Raw genomic sequence first — 17,391 nt, 5'->3', positions numbered from 1 at the left:
GTTCATCGATTGTCACGGGCAATTTGCTGCACGGAACGAGCGTCTGCGTTGTCTTCCCCAACCATAAAGTAGCGGTATTTTCATCGATATCCGCACGAAATGGTAATTTTGAATAAATTCGATTGCGTGTTAAAGTATGAACGATTAGGGAGACACTTGTCATTCTTCGAAATCTTCATTGCCATTTTTTCTAAGGAAAGAATGGAATTAGGTAGCTACGAATTATGAATGAAACTACAACTCGTAGATAAAGCATTTACTCGAACCGTCGATTCTTGATTAATTTAAGCTAATTAAGATACTTTTTAGGTTTGTATATCCGTTTTATGTACACTTCCACTTAGAAGTTTAAAGCGCGTTAGGATAAAAGAAATACCGACTTCTTTAAGTAAATAAATATTTTATTCATCACATTACTATTACGTAGTATTGAAATGGTAGTTGATCACATTTAAAAATAGGGCTTATGATTGTAATATTCTTATTTCTCAGAAAAATATGTGAAAAATTTATTTGTCTCATTTCGGAAACAAAGAATACCGCAGGCTTTCAAGTGGATATATTTATTACAAAAAATGATTATAAAATTGTAATTTCAATGAAATAAATTACAATCGAGCTATAATATCGGATTAGATAGATTATGAAAGAAAAAGAAATACTCGTAAATAATTTCACGTATCTTTTTCACGATAATATATGTATATTCCAAAGATTGGAGGATATGTATCGTAATAAAAGGTCGGTTTGAAAGAAAAATGCCACTAAATCTGTTTCAAACGAGATTTAAAGGAAGCAGGGAAACTGTGATAAAAGAAAATTGAAGAATTTACGATACTAAAATGAAGGGAGGGCTGATAATCACGGTGGTGTAAGTCGAATCACTGCTGCTTTTTCATAAAACAATGTCCTGCGTTTGTCATTGTACAAAATACTCATCATACTTTTCCAAATCGCGAAAAGGCGAAGAAGAAAGCGTAAAGTTAATTAATTATGAAACTAAGGAAGATTCAAGAATCGAAGTACACGACTAAATCCAAATTCTTCAAAATTTTCATTCGCGCCACTATGATTTTTAGCCCGTCAAATGACAGATAATTTCGTATATTTCATTTTCGATTATAAAATCTTCTCGACTTTTCACATAGGACGAAACTCGATGAAACTAAAGTCGAAGAATACACATTGATCGTTCCTTCGATAACGAAACCAAGTAAAAATGTAACTTACACAGGAGAAAATGAAAATAAGCAACAAAACCGTATATCGAAAGTATTCGATTTCGTAAATTGTAAAATAGAAACGGGACAGTTTCATCCCGCTAAGATATGAAGGAAGAGGACGAAAAGATTTTGAAGGACTCGACGTCGAAGCAATCGCAAAGGCGCTCCTATTTATCGCTCTTTATTTGCATTCCGGCCGGGTTACACGCGATTTTTCGCGTTTCTCCATTCCCCTCTTTTCCTGTTTCCCTTCGTGTACGGAGGTGAAACGTGTTCTCCGGTCCGGCAACCTCGACAAAACATTCCTCCGCATCGACACGAAACTCGCATTCGGCCGGGCCGTGGCGTCGCTCGCGAATTTATGACACGACGTGTCTTTGGCATGCTTGTCGCCGAAAAATATCGACGCCGACGTATACCGCGTTAACAGGGCGAAGGATACTCCCAGAATCGAAAAAATGATACTTCACGTGGAACGTTCCGACATTGTGGATGTTAGCGAACGTAAAGAAACGTTCGATGAAATTATTTTATTTCCGATCTGAGAAGCGAGTATTGTTTCGTTGAACGTTTACAGTCACACGAAACGTCGTAATAAATCGCTGGCGAGTCAGTTGAGAGTTATCAGTTAAGTTTCATCATCATTCGAAGGGATTGATTTGTTTTAAAAAATGCAGCGACTGCAATGTTTAATCGAAAATCATTTGCACGCTCTGTATCAATTGGCCTACAACAGTTTTGTTCTGTCGTCATTGTAATCCTAACGAAGAGTAAAAAGTATTATATGTCTTTCGATGAGCATTTTTCAAATGAAATTATATATCGTGCCAAAAGTGAACTATCGTATCCAAATACTTTTGTGCAGTAGCGTAATAATCGGTAAAATAGTGGATTTAATGTCGAATAATATTTTAAGGCCTGCTACAACCTTAAATAGATTCTGCCATTATCCCACAATATGATACGATCATTTCAAGTTTAAAAGAATTTCAAGTAATCTAATTATATTAACGCGATGCGTTAATTCTGCCATGATACAATACAGCATATAACTGTCTCTGCTGTTCAAATGTACAAAGACTACCATTATATCACAGTCCATAATTTAACGAACAATTATTGTTAATGTCCAAACCAGTGTCTCTTTTAATTATCTCGAATCCTGTTCCACAATAACAATGTTTAATTACCATTCGAATCGGTGCATACGCATATTATTTACCTAAAAGCCGACACTCGTCATTCACCTCGTCATTTTATCATACACGATCGCACAATATATTTCGTTTCTCACTCTATTTTCTCGAGCAACATCGATCGTACGTAAGGAAAACTTTCGAATAGATTAGTTTCTTCGAACGATTAAAATAAATTTGCAAATATTCTACTCTGTTTTGTTTTATTTGTATTGATAAACGACCGGCGAATTCCTCGAATAAAGCGTGTTACGACCGTTCGCGAAGAGACGCGATCGCGAGGAAACACGTCACCGAGAGGCGTAAATTCTCGCTACGATTCTGATAATCGACGTCGCGAGCCAGTCGTTCCCCATAACAGAGGTAGTTCAAAAGATTGTAACACTGAATTAACAGGGTTAATATAAGCTTCTATTTTTAACAATATTTAAAATTGTAATTAACACGTTACAAATGGTTTAACGATGATATAACTAGTTTATTATTATAATTCGACTCGACTTTATGATATTTGTCGTTCACTTTAACGACAGTGGGAAGGCGAAAAATAAATTGGAAGAAACGAAAGAAGAAAAACAATAATGAATTTGAGGCTGGCGTTCAATTCTGCTTCGGCGAGATTTCATTCTATCCGCTTGTATCGTAGATTTCATTTTTTAATTTCGTTACAGGCCAACTGGTACAGGGCGTCCCAGTATTGTCGATATCACGGAATGCATCTGGCGAGTATAGCGTCGCAGGAGGAAAACGACAGGCTGGAGAAACATATTAAGGACTTCGGCCTTGGACACGAGCATTTTTGGACCTCTGGTACCGATCAGGCTGAGGAAGGCACTTTCTTCTGGATGGCGAACGGCAGGCCAATCACGTTCGAAAATTGGAACGTCGGCGAGCCGAATAATTTCAGGTATGAGCCTGCGATATCTAAACTGGTAAGGACACAAGAATGTTCGTATAATAGAACAAACATTTGTCTGATATTAAATTCCATTCTTTTAAACAAGGATTAAGGAAATTACAATTCTTTTCTTAATATCTAATGAAAAGACTATGTATATATTAGATTGCCCGAAAAGTTTCTTTCGTTTTATAAGGAAATAATAGACGTACAATGTTTTTTTATTTTATATTAGTTTATTGAATTATGCACCTAATTATGTACCTAATTCGATAAAATAATATAAAATAAAAATTGTTGTTCGTCTATCATCACCTTATGAAACGACAGAAATTTTTCGGTCAACCTAATATTTCCGAAACAAGAAAGGCCATCTTCGTGATCTTTAATTGCTGTTCATGCTCTAATAATGTAATGTAATGCGTGGAATAATAGTATTTCTAACAGAGGGAAATACTAACAGACGTTCTGTTCGAATAATGGGATATTCAGATGTTATTCGGGATATTAGAATGTTCAGATATTAGCATACTCGAGCGATGGCGGATAGAGAGGAGTTTCTATCGCATCGACTTCACCTCTCCGAGGGAGACATAACAGGAAGCATTACTCCGCTTTTCATTGTTCTGAAAGCTAATTGAAACCGTTTGATAATATCTCTTTCAATACATGCCTAATAAGAGACAAAGGAGAAAAAAGACAGCATAAATTCGATGCATTTGGTTGCAGATACGAGAACGGCGAAGAGGAGCACTGCCTGGAGCTGTGGAACAGGGATGGTAAAGGGCTGAAGTGGAACGACAGCCCGTGCAGCTTCGAGACGTTCTTCGTGTGCGAGGTGCAGTGATCGATCGATCGGCCAACAGGATTGACGAAAAACAGGATCTGAAAGTCATCGATACACGGGATTCGATTCACGATACATCGACTTGCCTATCGAGTCATCCTGTCAGCTATTGCCTCGTCGACTTCGTTTTTCCTCCGGGACCTCGAAACAAAATAGAAAAAGTGACTTTTTCTGTGTGTGCACGTGCGTGTGCGTGCGTGCGTGCTTGTGTGTGTGTAAGTGCGTGTATTCCACGTAGACGAGCGTTTTAAACGCGTCTTGCGAATCGATGGATCGCGGGCAAATGGATGCTGAACGTAAAGAAACAGATGGCGAACACGATGATTAGGATACAGAGATGTTTCTGTGAAGGAAATTTTTGTGAAATGGCCTGAAACCTATGCTTGGATTTTTATGTGAAAATCGCGGTTTCGTTACAGCAAATACGCCTTATTTCTGCTACTGCGAAGACCACTAGTTCTACTTGTTCGTAGAATATTTTTATAGTAAGTAGCAACGATGAGAATTTTCTTTACTGGTGGATAAGAACTGACGAAAGAATGGTTTAAAATGATTATTTTAATGGCTTATTAACGTTCACGTTGTATGATACTATTTGCTTATTAAATTTAGCAATTGCGAAGTAAGGACTCGTAAGTTTTAAAGTGGATGTTAGCGATAATAGTCGTTTGTCATTAACGCAAAGAAGCCTGTGTTTGGATAATGGATTCTTTTTTTGAAAGATGGATAAGCTGGAGCTTGTGTGCTACTTTTTCTTCGATGATAGAAACGTAGAATTATAGTTGCGTCGTTGACGAAAGTTCCAACAAAAATGCGATCGTTGTTGGTAACCAGGCGGAAAGTCAGGGAATTTTCAAATTTTGCCAATCGATGGAATCAAGGTTGCTCGATACGAAAAGCACTTCCAATTCCATAGATTTGCAAAATTTCTGGTTTCTAATCGTAAGATATTTCCTCTTTTTCTTCCGGTTTCCTTACCAAAAGCTCGTTGCTAAAGTTAAAAATGTCGAGAGGAGAAATCAAAAGACTTTAAAGTGGGCGCGTCGATTAACGATGATTTAACAGAATAATGTAAGCTTCTATTTTCTAATTAATATCTGAATTAAATAACGAAAGGAATAAAGAAATGAATTCTACATCGATGGTTGAAAATTATTAGCGATCAATTTAATGTAAGCGACGAGCAGAATTCGCACAATCGGAATTCTGCGCGAACTTTCATGATTTTATTTTTCACGAGTTCGTTGGGCGTTGAAGTGGAAACCCCGGACGTCGGAAACGACGTTGTACATGACATCATTTAGCGCTATGCAATAAAATTCAAGTTACATTATTAATACTCCGCGATATTTCTTCCCCTCGTCGTTCTTCAAATGCCAAAATAAAATCACATTAATCGTTTTGGCTAAAATAAAAGACACGTAAATCGTAAAATCCGTCGTCAATCGTCATACGCGTTCGAAATTACACACTTGTTAATTCGAATCAAGAAAAAGTTATTCGTTCTAGGACTCGTTCGATGGCACTTCCAAATTCCTTTGTAATCTCATATACTCTTTTCTTTCGCTTCCTTGGTATCTTACAAGATGATAGAATTTTATCAATTAGAAAGCTACCTATGGACCGAAGCCAGATATTTTTAACTATTTATAAAATCTTTTACATCACCAACTAAAATAATTCATAGTTTGTAGTTTTAGTTCCCTCTCAGTCCGTATAATAAAACTTGTGCATCCACTTCTATGATTTTTATGATTCTCGTAAAAGAGTCATAACGCGAGCATCTGGTATCCACCAAAAAAAGAAAAAAAAAAATTCAAAGAATAAGAAAACACACGAAAGGACAGGCAAGATACGCGGAAAAAAACTCTAAGCTTGACATGATGGGTTTAATAAAATTTGAAATCTCGCTACCATACACAAATGGCTGAACTGTCAAACATCCCGCGTAGTGAACGAACAGGACCGTAGATAAAAACAAGTCGCGGTTTAGTCGGTGGCTGATCGTTCTCCGATTGCACGTTTCAGCGAGTGGAAACAGGATCTCGCGTTTCGTACCGGGATGGATGTCGGTTTGTTGTTCGCGGCTGACGTCGCGTCGCGGCGTCGAAGCGTCCAAACGCGTTCGAATATTGTGAACAAGCACGGGAGCCGAGCTTATTGAAAAGGACAGAAAAACCGATGATAAAACGAGGGAAAAAAGGCAGAGGAGAAAGGAAAAAAAAAATGGAAAACGAACGAACGAACCGACCAGAAAAAAGCACGCAACTGTAATGAAAGTTGCTCTCCCGGAACGTTGTATTCCCGTAACGAATCTTTCCGGTCGACGTGGCCCATGCTTCGTCGTTTCAACGTTCTTCCATCGTTGCTGCGCCGCCCCTTTCCTTTTTAGCCGACACAACCCATCAACGTGCGAGTCCCCTCTACAGGATTGACAGAACCAATTAGTGGTTCCGTCGATTTTTCGCCGTTTCGGGGGGAGGGCAACAATACTCCGGAAAGAGGTAGTGAGCTGGTAAAAAAAAAAGAAAAACAAAAAATAAAAAGGAGAAAACCGGACGGCGTTAAAGCGACTGTAAAAGCATGCGGCTGAAAGAGGGGCAGGAACAGAGGAGACTGGCAAAGGGTAATGAAAATGAAACGATAGGATGGCGAGATTACATCACTTGCGATTTCCATGGACCATAGGAATTCAAGTTATTCGAAGAAGGAAAGAGCGGTATAGGTTTAATTAATCACGCCGGGGAGTAACCTATTAGAGGTAGTTGATGCCCATGACCTGTTATATTCACTTTGTAAATGAAAGATAAGAATTGGAAGATCGTCGCTGTTAAGAAAAACGTTATAGTTAGATGTAATTTGATTTTATTCCGAAGCATTTATACAGCGACGTTTCCTTAAATCGTTTACTATAACATTGGTGATGAACATTAGCTAAGTTTTGTACATACTTGATACAAAAGTCGAAACTTTGGGTTCATATCTAACAGGATGTACGTGCGTGTTTTAATTGATTTTAATTAACTCGTATCTTTTTGATACTTATGACACGCGTTCGATAATAATCTGAATTATCATCTAAAAGTTGAAGAACTTTAAAACAATGGATCAATCGAGTATTAAATTAATGTTACTTTATTTATGTTCCATAAGGTAGATATTTTTTTTATCGCGCAGTCAGATCGGAGTTAATAGTAATCTTCAGTTGGTAATGTACCTTTCTATTGTGCTGCACGTTGGTATTCGCCATTTACGTTGTCCAAAATATTGGCTAATGATGGTACAAGCACCGACGAGGTGCAAAATGGACGTGACATCACCGACGAGATATTAATAAACGATTCAAGTAAATCTGCACTCGGCGAAAAACGGAATGCGCTCTAGTGGTCGATATCACGATGGGTACTTTATCGACCAATGTATATTTGACGTTCGAATGATCAGTGCTGCATCATAGTCGATATACAGAATAGACGAGACACGCAACGCTTTTTCATTTCCACGTTTTGGGGGTCATCTTGCCATTTTCGTGTTACGTGCGACTGTCGGTACATTCGGTACACTCGATTCGGCACATAATACCACAGACGAAATACAGCAAGTTATGAGAAGCTGCATGCATGAACCTTGTTTACGTATTACCTTCAAAATGTATGTACGAATCCTTTTGACGATCGTCATATATTGTATAAAACGATGCAATACCAAGTGATACATCTAAAATATCTTTCTTCTTATTAAAGACACGTATAAAAAAATTTCACAACTTTATGAGCTAGATCTTACATATTTATCGATACATGTTAGGAAGCGCAAAGTAAGGATTTCAGTGAAGGGAAATCTTCGCAGAAAATCGCGAAATACAGGGACTGAAAAGAAGCAAAACTCTGATAACTGAGTGTAGTATACAAAACAACAATGTTTTATTTGAAACAACATACAATCATGTGCCACATATGTTCCTTAAGCCGTCGGTTTGCGCGTTCCGCGAGACGATTGGTCGACGATATTACTCGTAACGTAGAAATAATGTGTGCATACGGGATATCTGTGAATGGCTTCGTCGTGTTATTAACGTACCATATGCCTTGTCCGCCACCTTTCCCTGATCTGTCGCGGAACTCGCAAACCTCGTTTATCCTCTTTAATGCTTATCAATGTTACCATTTTTTTTTATCAATCTTTATCTTTTTTTTTGGTAATTTTATTTTATCATTAATATAATCTTGTTTCGTTTTTTTTCCCATTAAAAATGTACGCAGACACAAATACAACGCCTCCTTGTTCGAGGCCGTCGAAAAAAGATCTCCAGTTGGCGAGGTTTTTCGTCGCTAAACTTACTTCTCTGCTGGTCTACGCTAATCCTAAGGTATATTTTTTTTCTCTCTTGTCGCTAATATCCTCGGTGGTGAAAACGAAGAAGCACGAACGAGGACACTCGAGAGAGATCACGATCTCGGTCCTATCGTACCTTCTTTTTCCCTTTTCATTTTTTCTCAATCGTTTCTTCTTCGTTATGTACATAGACGAGTATACGCACGAGTATACATACAAATTGGTATAATCGTTTATACTGTTTCTACGCGCGTTCGTATTTATCATACCTAAAATCGTGATGTACGCGGCGATCCTTTAACCCGTTTCAATTTTCCTTTTCCTTTATCCTCATTTGTTTTTCTTTTTTTTTCAAACGTCTCTCTTCTGTTTCGTTTGTTTCGCACAAAAATGGCCATAGTACGACCACGCTATCGACTTCATTATCTTTGTATGTATTTGACTAATCTATCTTAGGGTCCACTGAGGGATGCGATCCTTTTGGACTTGATCTATCGCGAATGATGGCCTGGACTCTTCTGATCCGTCGTGTATTACTTTAACGATCGTAGTACAGGTTGATCCGTCGCTAATATTGCTACAATTGTTGCTTCGTCATTGCCGTTTCGTTTTTCTTTTTAACGGTACTGAATCGAAGCTTTAGATTACGCGATAAATGGTGTATGAAACGTCTTTTGATTTTGGTGTTTACAATTTGTACATTTTGTTGGACTTCGTATAGAAAACAATGCTAAACGTATAAATAATGAGAAACTTCTAATAAATCTTTAATAAAATGTTTAATATTCGTATCATACATAACGAGATTATATATGATAAAAGTTCAGTTTAATAACGAAACAAACCTTGAAGCGCTCTTCGCGTTCAATGAGTATAATTTAGAGAGAAATTTGTGAAATTGTATTTCGTTGTATTTTCCAGTGAAACGATAGCAAATCGATCGAGAACAAAGTTCCGTAGTTTCTTAGTGCCAAAGAATTTTTGAAAATGTGCCGGTAAAATTTATTTAAATACAATTACTCTCGTTGTGACCATCGCGAACGTTACTACTGTTCAACGTTACGTTAAATTCACCCGCAAAAATTCCGTTGTTACTGTGAAAAGGAAATTAATCGCTCGACGATGTTACTGATATGCTTATATTCAGCCAACGGATTTCTAATTTGCTGCGTTTCTTTTCTTTTTTACATTCGTTACTCGATCTTGCTTATAAAAATTATTTGGCACATCATCGTTTCGTCCACACTGATGAAAAACAATCGTTTCTAGGATAAAATGACGATGATCCGCCGATCGGAAGAGTCCTGGTGGGAGATGAATACGCAAAGGACACGAATCTCGGATGAAAATAGCGAAAGGAAGCCTATCGTTCGTGTAAGGACGACTAGTCTACAATTACGGGTACGAGAGTCTTCGGAGATCACGAGTACGACGCTGAAAAATCATCATTAAGGCCGCTATTTCGTGTGTGCGCACGATTGTTAGGTTTACATCAGTTAGTTTCTACTATCAACGCCTTCTTGCACAATAATTTACGAATAATACCAGTAAGTTGGGAGAGAGAGATAGAGAGGCAACAAGTTTTAAGTTATACGTTTCTGTTACGCAAATAGTTGGTATAATTGTACAGTTTTGTATAGAATAAGACGATCATAAGAATTTTTATAGAACAATTTTATGATCTTCCAATTTTATATTCTATAATCTAGATGATAATCTGTAAAATTCAATTATAAAATTTCATTAATGAGATTTAATCCATTTGTGCAAGAAAGCCGACGTTATCTCTTTCTCGTGTTGCACCGGTTACAATCGCTTGCCGTGATCGGATTGTCACTTTCTTCTAAAGAAACGTGTTTCACCTAATACGGCGATGCGTTGTTTATGAAATAACTGTAAACCAAGAAATCATAGTTACCGATGAAATTTCAATTTTACATCCGCTTTCCTTCCATTAATTCTTCCTTAAATTAACACTATCGTATCTTTATCGTTAATTGGACTTTCAATTTTTACGTCAGAGATTATTTTCTCGGTAATGAAAGCGACTGTCGATTGTTTTAACATCACGCCACGTCGATTATTGTTTGACGTTAGTCTCGTCGGACTTAAAGCTGCTGGATTCTCGATTAAAGCTCGCTATCGTTTCGATGATCGTCGAGCCATTGAAGAGGAAGAAATATCTGAGCTTTATCAAGAAACGTATTCGTTGTATCAACGCGAATTTTCCGCACGAAACTCACGTTCGTTCAAAGGATGATCCATCTTTTAATTACAAACACGTATCGTCAAGTTTAGTTCGTTCTAGAGATAGATGAAATTGCGTTTGATTATCTTCGATCAGTATCTATCAATTATGGTCGTGTGTGCGCACACGATGAAAAGAAATCTCGTGTTTGTGTCGGATGGAAACAGCGTTTGAGATCTCACGTCGACCGGAAATATGGGTAAAAGCTTACGCCTGTCTTTTAGATACTTAACAGTAGCGGATAAAGATACATTAGTTATGGCATAATCGACACGCCTCGTCGGTATCTCTTTTTCCCTTCTTCTTTCCATATACTTGTTTCGAAAAGAGTTAACCAATAATCTCGTTCTCTCTACGTACGTTCGCGTCGTTCCTTAACAACGTAACATTTCCATTATCTTTAACAACAACAGTAACAACAGTGTTTTGTCCGATAGCAACGTATCATAAGTTAGAATTGCGATTTCCATAAATTTGTATTCTTTATTTTATTCTCGGTTAAATCCAGCACTCGTGTCTCGTCCTCGAATTAATCGTGTCGTTCGACTTCTCGAAAAGCCGACAGAAAGTGCTTTAAAAATCGGCGAACGTTATGAATTAATCGATACAATAGATTTTTCTCGTGGAATTTTCCTGAGCAAACATCGTTTCAAATGTGTGATTCGTTTTATCTCGCTTGAACGCACGAGGAGTCGAAACAAGTGCTTTTCTAAATGGAGTTGTCGACGTGCGGTATAAGCCACAATAGCGAAACCTCGGAAACCGATGATCGATGGATTTTCAAAACCCAAACTATCTAAGAGCCGGAAATTTCAAAATCTAATAACGACGTCAGTTAGTTTTGATCACAATTATCGGACAACGAGAAACAATCTCGAAATTGTTGCAACTTTCTTTCCTCGTAATTCGATTCTTCTGCAACTTCGTTTCGAATTTTCTTGATCGAGAAATTGTAGCAGCGTTTTTACAGCAAAGATATACATTTTCGTTTCTTATTGCGAATTCATTTCATGAAAATCGTTTGAATATGGTAAAAAAAAAAAAGAGAAAGAACGAAATTCTCTTTCCAATGTTTACTTTGTGACTTACACGGTACAATGCGTTCTATGTACAGCGGACGTAATTTTAGAACATTAATCCTATCTCTGTCGATTTTCCTACACACACACACAAAATCTTTGTTTTTTCTGCGATTGGCTCAAAAGAATTGCCTCTTTTTCAACTACTCCTTACGAGGATAGACTTTATATTCCTTTCTTTTTTTTTTTTTTTTTTTTTTTTTTTTTTTTTNNNCCTTTTTTTTTTTTTTTTTTTTTTTTTTTGGCTTTTTATTTGTAGAAATTGCGAAGTGTCAGGTTCTCGAATAGGCGCGAAAGCTTTGAACGATCACGCGATCGTATCGACGCTTCTAAAAAATATTTCACCTTAATGGTTACACGCTTGAAATTCACTGTTTCAGGCACCGTTACGTATAGTAAAATATTTTAACTCCGAATTTATTCTCTGCATTTCTTACCGATCGAATTTTAAAATGCAACACGAGCCAGCAAAGATTAATTCTTGGAATATTTACCAAATTAATAAAGAGAAAATTTTATTAAAAATTATCAGACGATATTTATTTTATCCTTTGAGTTGGGTATTATGATTATAGTAATTTTAAGTTGAATTGCATTCAAACGCTATATTCACAAAGAAATTAATTCTTTTAATAGCACATTAGTAAAGTATATTGGTATAATAATTACAATTTAAACAGTTTGAACATTTTTAAAATTGTTGGTCGTACAGAACACCAAAGATACAATGAATCCATTAACAAATCAATATACCTTGGATACTATTTTAATTTTGTTAAGAAAGAAAGAAAAATACATTCGATGAAACTATTACAAAGCGTACAATATTTTTTCACTGTCGTATACTTTTCGTTAGAGAAGATTGTTACGACAAAGAAAGTGTCGAAATATCCAAGCTAATAATCGTCACTGGATCATCCTGTTCACGGTTTTTTTTTTATTAAAAATTTGACACGCAACACCTGACACTTCTCGATGCAATTTTATTTAATCGTTACGCTCGGTGGATCTTTATTACGTGTACTTTTTTTTCTTGTTGTTGAGCATATTACGTCCTCGAAATAAGTTTCTTTTAGAATATTTCATTGTTCTTTTTACCACAATATACATACTTAACGTATAATAGTAGCTCGTGTGTACATTACGTATTAAATATATATGTATATATGTATATATGACATACTCAAATGTCATAGTTATATCTCGTATGGTACACATTGACATTTTACCATCAAGATGTTGACAGGTTTTCTTACTTCCATCATTTTTAATATATAGTTTTTATTTCATCGTTTTCCTTCTTTTGTAGCAATTTGCTCGCCTTGGTGTTCGTTTTAACGAACAATTATTGGCTCGAAGTCGACGCCCTATTTTTGAAAAAAGGGCCGATATTTCGTACAAAGTTTTAACGAGATTCTCAAAAGACTTAGGAATTTTCAATAACTACCTATTGCATTGTTGCTGCCTGAATATAATTTACGTGGTTTGGTTTCTTTATTTTTCCCACTTTTATCCAGGTTCGTGTTGTTTCGTTCTCTTTGCCTTTGTAACAGCCACAACATCATCTGCAAACATCACTCATGGTTCCAAACCTCGATTCTCTCATACTTATATTTTACAATAAAAATAATCGTTGACATTACAGACATCGTCTGTTACGAAAAGTTGTCAATTTCGAAAACAGTGATTTATTACCGCTTAATATAAATGTCCAGATTTCAAGCTTGAATTTAAAAGTTCTAATCAAATGGAGAAATAGAAATTTCTGAGTTTTCAGATTTTCTCCAAGAATCTCTTCAAGCTGCACGACGTACGTATCAGACAAGAACATCGATAATCAAAGGAAATAAATAAACTAATTGTCAGGCGTTTCACGTAAGAAGGCCAATCAAACGATACCAGCAAACAGCGTCATATACGCGATTGAAATAGCATAAATACACTCAATTCCCTCCTTACAACCCTTATTTCAACTACCCTTCAGACGACACGCTTTCCAACGAAACGTGTGAATCGTTCTTTTTCAAAAGTTTCGTCTCCCCCCCAAAAATTTTATTTTAAAAGAGAAATGCTATCGTAGGATAGTAGCAAAGACTCGAAACGAATCGTGTTCGTCCAAGAATTTCAATGTGATAGAATCACAAGTATGAACACCGCGCACTTCCGGCTCTTCGTGGCGAAGACAGACAGACCTTGGAAAACGTGGTCGTGGTTAAAAGTTCGTTCATCGAGAGAAAAACGATCGTGATCTCGATATTCTTCATAGGCACTGAACGTTCTTCCCGTGCACCAGACTCGTTTTTTGTATTCTTCGATAATTTCTTCCCTCGTCTTCTTCGGTAATTTCTTCCCTCGTCTTCTTCGATAATTTCTCCCCTCGTGTTTTTCGATCGCTGCTCGAAACAGCTCGGCTTCGAGGGTTTCTCGTATTCGAGGGATGGCCTCGACGAGGCAACGAGGCAACAGCTCGTTGTCCAAAATGGCGAAAGCGAGTTACACCGCTCCCTAAGGACGCTTATGATCGCGCTGACGTGGCTGGGCAATCGTGGCCGCTTCTCTACGATCACAGAACTGTCTCCATCTCGGCGATTTCCGTCCTGGCTGCGTCGTCGTCCGGAATCCTAAATACAATAATCGATTTCATTCGTTAGCTTGGACAAAGACAAAAGAAAAAAAAGATAATTGGGAGGGATAATTGGACGAGGAGAAGCCTCCTCGCACGAAAAAAAAAGAAAAAAAAAAAAATTAAGAGACAATCTTTGTATTGTCTCTTAATTTTTGTATGATGTATGTAACGATCGAACTTTCAGCGACTATCTGTTTGTCGTAACATAAGCGAAAAGTCCAATAAATTATAGTAAATATTTACGTGGACACTAAGGTAAATGGATATTTGAAAATTTTTGCTTGTTCGACGCTATATAAATTCCCAAATTTCAACTGTCAACTGCAAAACTTTAAAAAAATGAAAATTGTTGAAAATAAAATATTTTGTCGAGGGTGAGAATCTTCTAATACTCTAAATACTTTAAAGTGGAAGATACTTTCATGTACCGCGAACATTGTTATTGATTCTTATAATTACATCGTTATAGTTGAGAAATTGTAAAATAGCAACGATTTGCATAATGCCAAAGAAATAAGAAAGAATTTCTTCAATGACGAAAAATGTAAATTCGATACGAAATAAAAGTTACGAATGAGAGCAGAGTAAGATTCGATCGTAAGTGTCAGCTAGACTGTAGTTGAAAACTTCGTTTGATCATTCGATCGATCAATCTGATACATTTTATCATCGTTTATACGTCGTCTAAATTCGTAAATTTGATAAAATTTAACAACGATCAGGCGATAAATGATGTAAATGGCGAAATTAACAGAAATGATTTCTTCGCTTCTATTGGAAATCACTTCTGGCCCTTACATCGTCTACCATTTTAACTATTCAATTTTCTAGAAGGTGTTTGGACGAGTTTCCTTTAATCTTTTTTCAATTAACGTGAAATGTTTGGAAAGGACGATGGCAGAGAAGTTTGTGAAAGATACACGTACGTGTTAATTGGGTTTCACCATGTGTGCGTGTATGTGTTTATGTGTGTCTGTTTCCGTATTTGATGCTCAGGAACGTGAGGAATTTTCGTCGAAACGAATCGTTGATGTAATCGAAAGTTTCTGCGCAAATATTCCACTGAGACAATCTTTGCTCGACTAGGCACGTTTTGCATTTTTATTGGAAATTTGGCAAATGTTTGAGGAATATGTTGGTGCGCTAAGCTCAGGTGGCGTGAACGCTACACACGCGATAGAGTGAGGCCAATTTCAAGCTAATGTAAAAAGGGTAGCGAGCTTGGTTGCTGAAAAGTGAAGGAATTTGTGAATAATAAAAATTCGCTGAATTTTTCAGACGACGATCTTCTTCGCGTCATATCTTGTACATACGGCGACGATTTTAATTAAAATATAAATTTCATGTAAACTCTCTGAATTAAGTACAAACTTCGTGGCTATTCATCTAAACAAAAACGCGATAAATTATATTAACAGATAGAGATAGAAATTAAGCGTAAACTTACATTCGAAAATCAAATAAACAGGTGAGCTTCATATTTTTTTCAATAACTTTATTAAATTGTAGGAGTAATATATCTTGTGAGAAAGTAATTAACAGATTAAAATATAAATGCAACGACGAGTGTCAGGACAATGATGCAGCAATTATTGGTTTATAATCGAACTTCGTATGAAATATTAATTAAATCGTATCAAATATTAGGTTGTCCGAAAAGCGTCTTTCTTTTACAACAACGCATCTTTATACAAACATAAAGCCTAATCTGTCGAACGTTGTGATCTTTATTTTAATAGAACAAAATGAATCATACGTAATTCGATAAAATAATATAAAACGGAAAATCTTGTGCGTCCATTATTTCCTTATAAAACGAAAGAAACTTTCCGGACGACCTAATGTTACCGTTAGCGAAAGTTTGAATTTCTCGAATTTGAAAAATTTACCTGTAGATCTGTGGAGGCAAAAATTTGTCGCTATACTCCGTGCTGACCACGTGGTTCCTGGTCATGTCCCTAGGCCTGGCAACATCGATGGCGTCGATGAATCTAGATTCAAGAGAATCCCTGTATGATAATTTGGAGAGAAGACTATTTTACTGCCTGAAAACAGATAGGCAAAGAGACGCATACAGAGTGAATCGTCTAATATTAGAATCTGAAGTATTCTCCTGGCCTCGAGCATTTTTAAATAACGTAGCGTATGTTCCTCGACCAAATGCTAGTTTTAATTTTACTGCTTTCTCTTTCCTTTTTCGATAATTCTCCTTCCACGTTTCGTGCTTGGTTTTCAAAGTAAGTATAGAACAGAAAATTAGTTAGGCTTTGACTTAAATCCACGATTCCTCGAAATTAGGTAAAAAATTATGCATCGATTGGTGTGGAGGTAAAAATGTCGTAAAATGTAGAATCGCGTAATGCCATAGCACGTTTAACTTTAAACTAATATCCGTCGATTTCTCAAATTTTTTAACGATTCTATCGCCGAAAAACAGTCCAGAATTTTCATGCTAAAAGAAACGAAACGGAAGAAGATCCTACTTCTTCTTTTAAATCAAAAAAGAAGCAGCCTTTTTAATTTCCGTATTCGAAGATCGTATTTTTCAAATATCTTGTGAAAATTTCAGTGTAAAGAATACAACGCCAGTTATGGTGTCGTTACAAGCGCAGTTATGCAGATGTTAGAAGGATACGTTCAACTACATTTCGTCGTTCCTTAGACGAGGAAAGTTTAATTCTCTGGAGGAAAATTTCAGTACTTGCGAGTCATAATTTAACACTTAGCAACAACGTGTATGTGGAATGGGATATCGTACAGAGAAAACGGCACGGTTTATAATAGGAGACTCGCTATAATGCGCTTTATAATGCACGAGAGTGATGCGATATTGTTTGTGCCGGAGAAACTATAACAGTTCGTGAAGCAGGTCAATATGAAGAGAAGCGTCGAGTTTCATTGACTTTCCGGACAGCGTAGTGCCACAAATTCGTGGGGAA

At 36.7% G+C, this 17,391-nt stretch overlaps 2 protein-coding genes across 14 annotated transcripts in view; one reads left to right on the top strand and one right to left on the bottom strand.

Annotated features, from left to right (window-relative positions):
• Nucleotides 1-5,503, top strand: part of LOC100745046 — a 166,291-nt gene extending 160,788 nt beyond the window's left edge. The window contains exons 6-7 of the mRNA XM_012384101.3: nt 3,091-3,326; nt 4,047-5,503. Of these exons, the coding sequence (XP_012239524.1) occupies nt 3,091-3,326; nt 4,047-4,164 (354 nt within the window). The 3' untranslated portion in view covers nt 4,165-5,503. The remainder of the gene's footprint in view (nt 1-3,090; nt 3,327-4,046) is intronic.
• A 6,873-nt stretch (nt 5,504-12,376) lies between these two features.
• LOC100741138 (glutamate receptor ionotropic, NMDA 2B) overlaps nt 12,377-17,391 on the bottom strand; it is a 317,617-nt gene continuing 312,602 nt past the window's right edge. For 8 of the 13 annotated variants that reach the window (XM_024366713.2, XM_033320050.1, XM_033320051.1 and 5 more), the window contains 2 exons: nt 16,342-16,461; nt 12,377-14,447 (listed from right to left, as the gene is read on the bottom strand). In XM_024366713.2, coding sequence (XP_024222481.1) covers nt 14,390-14,447; nt 16,342-16,461 — 178 coding nt within the window. In that variant the 3' untranslated portion in view covers nt 12,377-14,389. The remainder of the gene's footprint in view (nt 14,448-16,341; nt 16,462-17,391) is intronic. The other 5 variants (XM_024366714.2, XM_024366718.2, XM_024366720.2 and 2 more) reach the window with 1 other exon arrangement.

The sequence above is a fragment of the Bombus impatiens genome, unplaced genomic scaffold (genome assembly GCF_000188095.3).
Source record: "Bombus impatiens unplaced genomic scaffold, BIMP_2.2 scf_0233, whole genome shotgun sequence".
Taxonomy (NCBI): Eukaryota; Metazoa; Arthropoda; class Insecta; order Hymenoptera; family Apidae; genus Bombus; species Bombus impatiens.
This window is presented reverse-complemented; position numbering and strand designations above follow the sequence as displayed.